The following is a 12,902-nucleotide window of genomic DNA, read 5'->3' as shown; positions in this document are numbered from 1 at the left end:
AACAAAGTTACACGGTGAGCGGTGCACCAGCTTGAAGTGTCGTGCTTATCAGAGGCATGGAGGCTACAACTGTTCACTGGCTACACTATGGCAGAGGGACAAAACCGTAAAGCTATATTTCCACCAAAGGAACTGCTGAAGTCGGCAGTGTGGGAGCATTTCGGGTAGACCAAGACTGGCCAGGGCGTTATTTAAGAGGTGATGGATCACCTGTTCAAAACCTTGCCGTTAAAATGTTGCTGCTAAGGAGCGAATAACTACATTAGACTTGATGCAGCACCTGCGTGATCACCACCCAGCTTTGCAAAGCTTTCCCAAGTAAAGGTAATACATAATAACTGAGTTAAATAAAGTAGCAAATTGGTAGGGAATTAACTATAGGCTAAACGTGTCACTTACAATCGATGCCGTAGCGGTGAGAGTCGAGCTTTGATCGCAACGTAAACAAACAAAGTAGGTGTACACTTTCTGACCCACCGCAACAACAGCGCTGCTGCACAATGAGGCCCATTGTTTTCAATGGCTTGCGCCACACCAGGACGGTTTGTTGCTGCGTCGAGCAATGTGCACCGCGCGCACGCCCCTGTCAAAGTAGTTGAACTTTTGCGCTGAACCCAGCTTCTACCCACTGCAAATCGCTTCTTTCCTGAAAAGGCCTTTATGGAACGTGGTCCTCTCAATACCTTCAGTAAATGAACATTTAACGTTACATCATGTTGCCTCATCCTGTCTTTGTTTAGAAAATGTTGCCAGGTGTAAAACACTAACATAACATCAGGAGTTAATAGACTTCCAGGACTACCAATTAGGCTAACTGCATTTCAGTTATTAATAGCATGAGAGATGTTCTCAATTTCTTTGTATCGCTAAAACTTATATGTATAGATGAGAGTTGATGAGAATAACAGTTCAGTTTATTACCCTCCTCAATAACAAGTTCCCCTGGGGGATAAATGAAGTTAATATTCCTCTTATATTAATAATACATATTATAGAAATATAATTGTTAATGTTCAAACCCCGGTTTCCCCGGCCTTTCTGTGTGGAGTTTGCATGTTCTCCCCGTGTCCGTGTGGGTTCTCTCCAGGCGCTCCGGCTTCCTCCCACCATCCAAATACATGCGGACTAGGTTGATTGGTGACCCTAAATTGTCCTTAGGTGTGAGCGTGAGTGGTCGTTCATCTATGTGTGGCCCTGCGATGGACTGGCGACCTGTCCAGGGTGTACCCCGCCTTGCGCCCGATGTCAGCCGGGATTGGCTCCAGCCCCCCCGCGACCCTGTACGCAGGATAAGCGGTTGACAATGGATGGATGGATGGATGGAATTGTTAATGTTATTAAATATTAAAATCAACTTAAGTCATTACTAGTGTTGTGAAATTAATTAATGCATAATAATCGTGAAACCGTGATTATTCCTCTGACTATATTCGTACTGACAAAATCTGTAATCGTTGCATCCATAGTCAAGGGTAAAAATAGGGACTATTTTTTTTTATAGTCCCAACAGAAAAAAACGCTCACAGTGAGGTCTGTGGTTTATCCAGAGTAATGGGGACAGCGAATCCGGGAAGAGATAGTGCTTTGAAGATTGTTTTTATAATGTCATTTTTCAATGCAGTGAAAACCACAGATTTCATCCACCCTTTCCCAAACAGGAGATGGCTAAAATGTGAAAAATTAAGTGAAAATAAAATTCAGTCTGATTATCAAGGTCATTGTAGTTAGTTGTGTGGATGCAGTGATGGATACCTCATAACCAAAACTATCTGCAGCCGTTTGTATAGATGGATAGCACTAGAGGCACATGAAAAAATATGATTTATTTACTTTTTGTAATTTAACTACTATGCCCCCCCACAACAGCATTTATACCACAGAACATGTCAAACAAAAGTTTCCCTTTGCAGTGTGGCCTATTACATCCATGTCCTTTTTTTGTTTGTTTGTTTTTTTCCTGAAAACATGTTAGCCTGAATTAATTACTATTTTTAGTATTATACTTATTACTGGGAATGGGTACTACTGAGGACAATATTGATCTCCTCTTTGAATTCCTCTACCTTGGAATTACACGTCAATGCCATCACATGTGACATGATACACGCACGTGTGCATGCATATAATGTCTACATAGCATGTGCCGAGTTTGTGTATATATGAAATTTAATTTATGTAAGAACGTTTAATTGTCTGCAATATGGTTGTGTGTGCGTGTGTGATTGTTCCCACCTGGTTCTCAGACTGTGAATGTGTGTTCGTGAATACGCACTAATGACACTGCTGAGCCACTGACGTAGCTGCTAAGACAGTGCCATATTTAGACTCACTGGTGTTGATGAGGAACTGGTTGGAGACTCCAGGATGGTCCACGTCGTGAATTGCACTGGCAAAGATGGCAGCTAGGATCTCGAGGTCTGTGAACACAGCCTGGAAGACAAGAATGAAGTGCAGAGGGGCAGAGGGAGGGCATTGATGAGAGAATCAAATCGTTGGGACAAAAATATCCTTGTAAGTAAGAGCCATTGATTGGACTTTGGTTTGATTGAAGCTGATTGTGGAAGTGTGGGCTATGTGTTTGTGTGTAAGTGTATATGTCTGTGCATGTGTGTGCAACTGTGTTCATTTGCTTTGTGTATGCACACACCTCAAGGGCAGGGGTGGATAGCAGCACGTGAGTTGACTGGGTGACGTCAGCAGCATGAATGTTGTTATGGTAAGCCACATCGCCATGATAGTGGTCTTCTAAGGTCATCAGGTATGTTATAAAGGTGTCAAGTGGAATTTTAAAAGTTTTCAACAAGTCTCTCTCCTGTGAAACCAGAAAACACAAGAAGGAGTTCATGGTCAAAACTAGCATTTATTTTGCAGTGGAAGATTAAGACAAAAACAAGGAGTGACAGTCATTACCTGGAATATCGTGTGCATCATGACTGTCAGTGGCCGATTCCCAGAGAATTCTGAGATTTTAAAAACATTAAGGCCCCATTTATTCACATGCTCCAGCTCCTGCGAATGGAATTAGAGACACAATTAAAAACCTTCCTTCGTTTCCTGCGTTATTACCGGAGCCCCTACCCCAAAGAACATTTCAGATGCCGTGCACTGCATTCATGTCAGTGTGTAGTTTATTTTAGCTGCTGCACAGCTTGTGTGTTTGTCAGGACACAGAAGCGCACCTTAGCGAGTTCATCCTCGGTCTCGGTCTTGACTCCAAAGCGAGGGATATTAGAGTTTGTGAGGCTGGAGGAGTGTTGCAGCTTTTTCACCCCGCTGATCTGAGACATGGGCAATTTCTTCTTCTCCTTCTCCTTCTGTGTCTGAGGGGTTGGCATCTCCACTTCATGTTGCTTGTCTGAAAAGACGCAGTGAAACACAAGTGGAAGATGAATGGTTTAAGTAAAAACACCTTTACCTTGTTTAGGAGGTTTAACACTTCTGGAAGATTAAACAGGGTTTTAGAATTTGATTTATACTGTGTTTGGCCACATACACAATAGGACACAATAGATGTACTCTGAATCTTGGTAGCATATTAATTATTTACTTTCCAGGCAAGTTGGAGATTTTTTGTTTTTCATTCCAAACCAGTGAGTCTACCTTCCCGTGTCATCACTCACCCAGGAAGGTGCTGGAGATGAACTCAGACACCTGATTCCCAGAACGGCTCATCTCTGATAGGTGAGTCAGTTCCCTGTTCAACATCCTTTTGAACTGAAAGAGGGCCACACACACACATACACAGATGAGGGGTTTCACACTGTATAATACAGAGCAGAAAAATTACAATTTCTTTTCCTTTTTTTTTTTTTTTTTTTTTTTTTTTACAGCTATACATATATATTTATTAGATAATTCAATATTACAACATTACACATTACACATTTTTAACACTAGACCATGGTAAAAAAATATGTATATCATGAGTCATATTTCCACAAACAATGCACATCACATGTCAGTCTTCATCATTGCTGCTGTACGTCGTATAAAAAGTAATAAATAAAATACTTTTTGAAGTAAACTGCTACATTTAGCTGTTCATCAAGCTAGTGCCATAAGAATTCAGGAGTTAAAATAAAAAAAATAATTTATTTCATTAATTATTACAAGTAATGAATAATAATAATAATTTTAATATATAAGACTGATTTGAATAATAATAAATTGCTTAATAATAATTAATAAAGAAAATTGATTCAGGAATCAAAGAAAATGTTTCCCCCAGCCCTACCAAGCAATGCACAGAAACTGCAAACACAATTCACGAGCCCAACAAACTATTTTTCATTTGACTATGAATACACTTGAGACAAAAGGTGTGAGGCACCTACATTGTAGGGGCCACTAATTCAAAACCTCTTTTATTAAACATACATTTTCACGATGCTGATGTCAGTCAATCAAATGATTTTATTGACATGGCTACTGCCTTTTACCAACATATTCTTGAAATTCACATCACAGGAGCTGCACCCAGGAAGGTCACCATTTCTGGTGTAACACACACACAAACACACACAGCGGGTCAGAAGGTTCCTGCCAGGGATGTACGTAATCAGTAACCCATTTTCCCAGTTTATTTCTTTCAATTTCAGTTTCTCGCTGCCACACTGCCTACTCCTCTCTGCCTCTCCCTCGCCCCATTCCTTTGTCACTCTCCTGTGACTAATTGGAGTGGCACACCTAAATTTAGGCCTGACTTTTGATTAGAAGACCACACTGATTGATGTGGAGGATAATGCTTGAAATCTGGGATTTTCCAAAGTGGCTGCAAAACAACAAGTGCGTTATAAAACGAATTGCAAAACAAAGACCTCTCGAACAAAAGCAGCTGCATTGTCGGAATAATTCCGACTTCTGTCCAAATGAACAATTTATGTATATTGATTAATTATATACATATATTAATCAATCTTAAACTGATTAATCTTATAATCTAAATCTTAAAATAGACCATTGCAACACTATAGAGTGCTTACTGTGCAATTGTATATTGACATCCTATTGAATAGCACCCTAGTGTATTCATTGGGTGATTTTTTTAAATGGAGACACAAGAGGCGAAGAACCATCTGTAAGGTGCTTTTGTCAGGTAGTAAGACCCAGTAGAGTAGAAAAGTGACACACATATCCGTTATATTTACTTGACGCATAATTAATAAAACAAATAAATGAAATAATCAGTCAGATAAAGTCGCACAAAAATTTTAAGAATTCAGATTTGGGGCTAACCTAAATAAACATCCCTCATAACATAAAATATGGAGCAAACCAACTATCCAGAGGATTGCTGACCTAAAACAAGTCTTCACAGAGCTCTAACAGTTACTGTTTTATTCCATCTAAGAGAGCTTTGTCGCACTAATAAACCTGAAATGACCGACAAGTACAATTACATGTACAAAAAAATCACCTGAATAATTAATTAAAACACATTAATAAGAGACCACATCTTACCTTTATATATCCCCAGGACACAGAGAGCAGATAATTTGCTTCAGGCATTTTGACAAATCAACAAAATAGATCCAGAAACAGAAAAGCACAGGTTTATAGCCCAAAATACAGTTCGGATTATGAAAGCACTAGACAGATGCCGAAACAAAAACAGTCCACAGCTCTGGCCAGTAAAAGATCTCCTTCTGAAGAGGTTCAATGTAAATCAGCTGTACAAAGTCCATTAATGAAGCATCATGTTCCTGTCCTGCGAATGTCCACAGAAACGAGCCCATGTTTCAGAAAGGAAAAGAAGACTCTGAGAGAGGAGCGGCAGGAACGTGGCTCCCCAAAGATCCTATGAGAGCATATTGTGAACACACACACAGTGTGATACACACTGACATGTGCACGCACTCACACACACACACACACACACACACACACACACACACACACACACACACACACACACACACACGCATACACCCGGATGCAGGGACACACTGCTGAGGTTGTGAATAATTGATGATCGTGCGGATGCTAGGTAGATGCCAAAGCACCAGGACAGCAAAAATGTTTCTGTCAACAGCTCCCAAACAGGGCTGGCTGCCTGACTACCCGCCTGCTTATGTGTGTACGACACAAGCTCCCATGTGAAGAGCACAGGCTGCTTCTCTCACTGTGTCACAAGACGGCAGCAAATCAGGGCCCAGACATGAAAGAAGTGGGAGCTCATCATCACCACTGATTGGCTTGGATTGGAACAGAGTTGAGGTCACCTGCTGTGTGATTGGCTGAGACCGAAGTCAGTGGAAAATCTATCCCGTCCCTTTCCTTCCATTCCTGCAGTGCAGCGGGATGTGATTGTGTGTGCGTGTGTGTGTGTGTGTGTGTGTGTGTGTGTGTGTACATACAGTACATGTTCCTTTGTGTGCATGCTATACATAAATAAAATAAATACATTACGTGCGCGCGTGTGTGTATGTGTTTGTGAGTGGACTGAACCTAACCTTCTGTACAGTATGATGTACAAGTACAGGTTACCTCATCCAACATGATGGCAATAATGAGGTCAGCTTGTGAGTCACAGTAACATCACTGATTAGATGATGTAAATACAAGAAAAACCAATTCATCTAGCAAAAAGAATGGGCGTCACAGTTATCTGAAGTGGGCTCAGTAGGACAGAGACTGAAAGCAGTGTATTTGCACAGGCTGCTGTGTGTGTCACTGACCTCAAGAGGTTGCTGCTTTAGTTGTAAACAAGGATCAAACCTTATTGAAAGAAGGGTTTTAATGGAATTCTCCCATCAGTAACAGTACAAATGGTCCCCTTATAAAATAAATTCAAAACAAAATGAAAGGGTGTAAATACGGATAATACGTCATGAACATATTTCATGTCTCTGGCAGCCATTTCTATTGCCACTATCCGATCGCACTTAATTATCTGCCATTGTTCCATTTGTAGTCTCAAAGAGATCTCTTTTCAAAGACAACAAAGAAAGATTTAATGTCAGTCCATACACACGACCATCTAAACAGACAAGACACCACGACCACAAAATATCAAGTCAGAAGACCAATTATTGAAACATCATCGCGAGGGTCACAAAAAACATCAGATCATAAAGCTTGGCAGCTTCAGATTCAGGTGATAATTCTGTGTAGGTTAATCGTTAATGACCCCTTTCACATTTTGTCTTTTGATCTAGTTATTATAAAAAAAATAGCTTATAACTGCTTTAATGATGATGTGGCAGCATGACAATACAATTTTACGGAAAAAAGAATAAAAGTTTATAAAAAAATTGATGATTTAGAAAAGGTTTTTTTCCCTTGATTCATTCATTACGGAAATAAAAAAAAACACGCATGTGTCGTGTGACTGTGATGCTCCAGTGGCTACATGGATTGAAAAGGGACTAAACCTGTCCCTGCTTACTTTACACGCCACCTCTACAGCCAGTCTGGCACTGTGAGTAATTTACAGCTACGCTGGTCCAGATGAGACAGCTGGCTAACTGAGATCCAGCATCTTTGATTGACTCAGAGACAAGCAGGCCGGCACAAGCCCACACACACTGACATACAGTTTACTCCCTACAGAATATATACACAAATATAACGCCCACACACAATCCTTCTATCCACACAAACTCCCACTCTCTGTTGGACAAATATAGTACACACCACACACACACACACACACACACACACACACACTGATAGTTTAGCCAAGAGGTGTGAACACAAACTATTGGGTAAAAATTGGAAAGTGTCACACCAAGCTTAGCTGTGGTTTGTGGGTAATTTGTTCTTCGGCGGAGTGACCAAAAATATGCAGTCCCTGCTGTATATAGCTCATGACACCTCCAGATCTCTGTTGAATTCGTTTCTTTTCTCCCATTCCACATTTATTCTGGGGGCAGACGCCCCCTCTCTACAGAATCCAGAGAGAACAAGAACAGTCTAATTGCCGCTACTGTTTTCAGTGAATGTACGACTGACTGTGAGAAGTAAGTCTGCTGTCCATTCATGGTCTAAACACAATGCGGAGAGGGAAATGAATGACAGTGTGACAGCCATTCTAATCAGTATGGTAAGGGTATTGTCATACACCCTGACGAAAAACCTTCTCAGTTCAGAAAATCCAAATGACAAAACCTACCAACAACTTGTTCAGTTACCGATGAAAGACTTCCACCTGCATGTGTAAGACTTGAGTGTTGTAGTCAAGACCGCCCAAACCGAGACCAAGTCAAGACCAAGACCAGAGTTTATCGAGACTGAGACAAGACCAAGACTTTTAGGGGCTGAGACCAAGTCGAGACCAAGACCGAGGGAGGGCGAGACCACTTCTCCACATTGCATGACACACAATAAAATGTGGAACCAGATCATAGATACTTCTTAAATTGATCAGAAAGGTCCACATTCCCATTAAAACACCCACATACAAACACTAAGAGCTGAAATCAACATAAGCATCTTTTTTCAACACTCCATGCTTACCATCACGGGGAGGGGTGACAGTCGCTAACGGTAACAACACATTTTTAATTGGGGTTATTGGTCCTCAATGTCTGAGACCGAGACAAGACCAAGTACAAATGCGGTCGAGTCTGAGACGAGACCAAGACCATCAAAAAATGGTCTTAAGAACGGTCGCAAGTTACTAACAGGACATAACTATTGAGGACATAGCAGCACATACAGTAGAAGAGACTAAAAAGCGTCAACAAAGCCTGAGCACAGACCTGCAAAACCTGAATATAACTATAAAGTGCCATGTTTATTATTATTAATATTCCAACAGATTGTGAAGACCTACTGCAAGGCATGCTAATAGCAGCATTTTATCTGGATGATACTATAGCAAGAAAGTAGGATTCATCCAGGATGAAGGATGTTGATGAATATTTCGGTTATGGGCTTGATGCTGAGATGCCACACCCCACTCGGAATAGTAAAAGCCACTGTGGTGAAGCCCCTTCTCCAAGTCGGACAGTATTTCTGAGTTCTCAACTACTACAACTAACTCCAAGCAAATCTTGTGAACTTGTTGCTCCCCTTGCAATGAGCTGCTAAGACACAATGCAATGGAAAACATCAAAAGCAGGGAATTCAGAAATCAAAAGCACGGTTGCAGTCAGCTGAGGGACTAGTCCATTACTCATCCTGTCATGTGATGCCTGACTGTATGGCATCACAATTGTCCCAAAACATAAAATTGAGAGTGGTTTGTTCCCTATTGCTTGCTGAAAGCTGCAGCTTAAAAAGATTTGTATAGGAGTCCATCCTTCCATATCTATACTGATCGTAAGCTGCTTGTATCTATTTTCAACCTACAGAAACAGATTGCCCAAAAAGTACGGGCTGTGTGTGTGTGAGTGCAACATTGTTTACAGCCAGGGAAACAACTTGCAAAAGCAGATAAACTGAGCATGGTTGTGTACCTTAAAAAAGTAAAAGAAAAGGAAATGTACAGGTGTTGTACAGGCGGACGACTCACCAGTGAATACAACACACATAAGACACTGGACTGGATCCGGGCCAAAGACTGTACATAACATGGGCATAGTCTCCGTGACGTCACCTGTAGGTTTCTGAAGTGCTTGATGCCAACTATTATAAAAACGAACAAAGAGGTGCATCTGAGGCGGGTTACTGAAACCACCTAGCGACTGCACACATCCTTAATTAAGCATTACTTTCATCCTCTTGATTAAGGCATTTGTTGGGTGTAGTTCCCACCCAGACACTCCCTCAACCCTGAGGTCACAAATCCATGTTGACTGACAGATCTTTCTCATGGTGTCTGTTACTACAGATCACAAGCACTAAATTTGAGTCATTTATAAAAATGAGTAATGAAAAATTACTCTTTATAGATAGAACAGTGCAAACGTTTAACAAGGGGTTAGGTAAAATGAAAAGTGACACTTCCCAGGGAAAAAGATTCCTGTTCAGCATCATTCATGCAACAAGGATCTGTCCTGCTGAAATGCTGGTCAGAAAGATAGGGATCAATATATGACCCCGGTTCAACCAAAGCTGCTAACACACAATGGCACAACCAAAACACTCTGAAGTTTTACTCCAGGAGATCTGATCTTCACTTCAAACTACTCTTTAGACCCCAAAGTAGGTCCAAATGATCACCTAGAGTATCTTTCTTTGTCCTACAATATTACCTCGGGAAATTATCTGACCATGAAGAAGCATGCTAATCAAACTAGACCATCTAACACTGTTCCTGAGGCAGAGCCACGGAAAGACCAGCTGCTCATTTTAGAAACAACAACACCGACAAAAAGGGTAAAAATGTACCCACAGGAGTATCCTAAACTGGAACCAACAGTACAATATTCAGCTCAAGAGAGATGGGTTGATCTCAAAGATGTTATTACACTCTAGTATATTAAATAGAAATGTAGTATAGTGAATTGAAAATAAACTTTGTTTGTTGAGTATTTACTTTAGCTTTTGTGTGAATGCTGCAACAACAATAATAACAGTGAACATGTCATCCCACTTGTGTAAGATCCTTTAGGTCAAACAAGTGTGCAACCTTGTTTGACCTACTGTTACAGCAGCCGCTGGGCTTGATAGAGTAACATTGTGACTTATAAGAGGTGACATGCATTATATTCCATGGTTATGACCAAATCTGATTGGGGTCGTTACTGAGGGATGTAGGGAGCAGAAGGAACTGTTCTGTTCCATCAAAGCAAACACAAATCAACAGCAGCTATACAATGTGACTGCTAATGGATACAACTAAAGCGCAAGGGTGGTGATTTTCACAGGAATGTCACCGGACATCGCATGAGGAGCAGATTTAGCTGTAATTTAATTTAATTTAATTTATGTGAAAGGAATTTAATTTTATGGTTTCTTTTTAATCTCAGACTTTCCTCCATTGATGAATTAAGGCTCATTTTGAGTGTTGATAAATGAAAGTCTGCAGGGTACAGACATAAAGTAATGACTATGTGTGGGCGATACAGTGACGGTATTACCTATCGTGTGTGCGTGTTGCTGGAGTGAGATAACAGGCTGGTCGGGCCTGTAGCTGTTGCCATGACAACCAGAGATAGCTGTGCTGGTGAGCAATGATGAGGCAGTGCATGTTACAGGTTTCTGGAAAAAAACAACAAAAAAACCCAACAAATACTCTTTTCACTTTTAAATGAGGTAGATGTCCCAGTTATGCATGTGATTGTGGTAACATAAGTGAGTGTTTGAGTAATTTCTTTGTCTGTCGTCCACCCTGCCTTTCCTCTAGGTCCATCCCCCCTCATGTGACATCACAGTGTGTGACATCACCAAGGCCCGGAGCTGATCAGCATTCAAGCCGCACATCAGCCTCCCTCCTCATACACACATACACACACACACAGGTGGTGACTGAGCATGCTCACAGCACACGTCTGCCTGCTTGCATGATGATGCTATCGCTAACACATAGGAAACATAACATAAAACAGTCAAATACTACTAATACTACTGATTGCAGAAGTAGCGAGATCCTCTGCCTCAAATACTATGAGTTGATAAACACTTGACATATGAACAGGGAGAGAGGCTTGATAGCAGAGGACATAGAGGAGGTAATGGTTATATAATATTATACTACATACGTTAAAATCAATCAAATCGACATCCTATAATGTATTGTATCTATCTGCTCCTGGTAATTATTAAAACAAAACTGTGCAGCACATCAGCTGGTCATTGACCAATAAACCTCATTTCACTGCTGCTGAATGACCATCAGGAATTGTTGGGTTTCTGTAAATAATATCACAGAGTATTTTCTGCTCTTTTAAGAAAGGCACTATGAGATAACTGTTGTTGTGATTTGGCGCCGTATAAATAAAATTGAATTGAATTGAATACAGTATATCAGGAGAGTTTGTCATTTTATACTTTTTCATTGATGTATGGAAGTAGTTATGGACTGATTAAAAAGTCTCCTAAAACTGTGTTTTCAAGGGGAGTTTCTGGCCTTGGTTGAGGAGAAAAAATAAGGCGAGGGATAGGCAAGGGTCTTAGGCATACTAGGGTCAGTTGCAGGGGGCTCCACCAGACCGAGATGTTCCAGGAATAATGAAGCGAAACATCAATGAAGGGTGGCTCCTGGCTGATGACCCTGCAGCTGGCCTGAGGGTGCCGTTGGAGGTTGCGACGGGCAGTTTTGCCATGCAGGTTTTCCTGTGCTGCTATATGTATTCATGAGCAATTTATTAAAGATGGCCTCCCTAGTCTGAGTAGTCAAATACAGAGCTGTTTGCTGACAATTCCAGAGTCAGATGTTCAGATATCCACAAATATATATATAGCAATGTACTACACTATATATACGAACACACACTATGTTTAACTGAATGTTAATAATGCATCCTGGTCTCGTCCACCACAAACAACACACCAAGGTGAATCCTGGGTAGCAGCTTCTGCACATGTTTCAATAAATAATACAAGTGCATTCCTACAATTGGGTATTTGTCTGAAGTCAAAAAAACAAACAAACAAAAAAAACAAGCTATATCAATATTTCCTACAGATGCTGCCTGTGTCACTCAAGAATTAAATTACTCTGAGATTGACACTTTGTCTTGACAAGTTGGTGCAAACTTTTTGTCATTCTTACCTTGTTGGAGGCCATCTCGCTGACCGAGTGTCTTGTCTGTAGCGTCTCCAGCTGATCCAGACACCAGTCCAGCTCCTCCAGGGTCTCAGTGGCCAGTTTCTGGTAGGCCTCCTCTGCAGGGGCAAGACAGGAGGGCAAGGGTTCAGTAAGGGCCCGCTTCAGAGGGCTAGTGGACGGTCCAGGCCCGGGGTCTCCCACCCCACATACAGCTAAGCTGGGATACCCCGAGAAAACACATGGGTGACTCTTCATACTGGACAGGTGAGCCAGTTGTACGGGTCTGGGAGTAGGGCCTTGTTGT

The 12,902-nt window shown here is 41.2% G+C and overlaps 1 protein-coding gene across 6 annotated transcripts in view; it reads right to left on the bottom strand.

Annotated features, from left to right (window-relative positions):
- pde4d (phosphodiesterase 4D, cAMP-specific) overlaps nucleotides 1-12,902 on the bottom strand; it is a 210,689-nt gene that overhangs the window by 5,964 nt on the left and 191,823 nt on the right. For all 6 annotated transcript variants that reach the window (XM_046035670.1, XM_046035669.1, XM_046035673.1 and 3 more), the window contains 6 exons: nucleotides 12,602-12,714; nucleotides 3,621-3,714; nucleotides 3,180-3,355; nucleotides 2,911-3,009; nucleotides 2,648-2,812; nucleotides 2,331-2,430 (listed from right to left, as the gene is read on the bottom strand). In XM_046035670.1, the coding sequence (XP_045891626.1) occupies nucleotides 2,331-2,430; nucleotides 2,648-2,812; nucleotides 2,911-3,009; nucleotides 3,180-3,355; nucleotides 3,621-3,714; nucleotides 12,602-12,714 (747 nt within the window). The remainder of the gene's footprint in view (nucleotides 1-2,330; nucleotides 2,431-2,647; nucleotides 2,813-2,910; nucleotides 3,010-3,179; nucleotides 3,356-3,620; nucleotides 3,715-12,601; nucleotides 12,715-12,902) is intronic.

The sequence above is a fragment of the Micropterus dolomieu genome, linkage group LG21 (genome assembly GCF_021292245.1).
Source record: "Micropterus dolomieu isolate WLL.071019.BEF.003 ecotype Adirondacks linkage group LG21, ASM2129224v1, whole genome shotgun sequence".
NCBI lineage: Eukaryota > Metazoa > Chordata > Actinopteri > Centrarchiformes > Centrarchidae > Micropterus > Micropterus dolomieu.
This window is presented reverse-complemented; position numbering and strand designations above follow the sequence as displayed.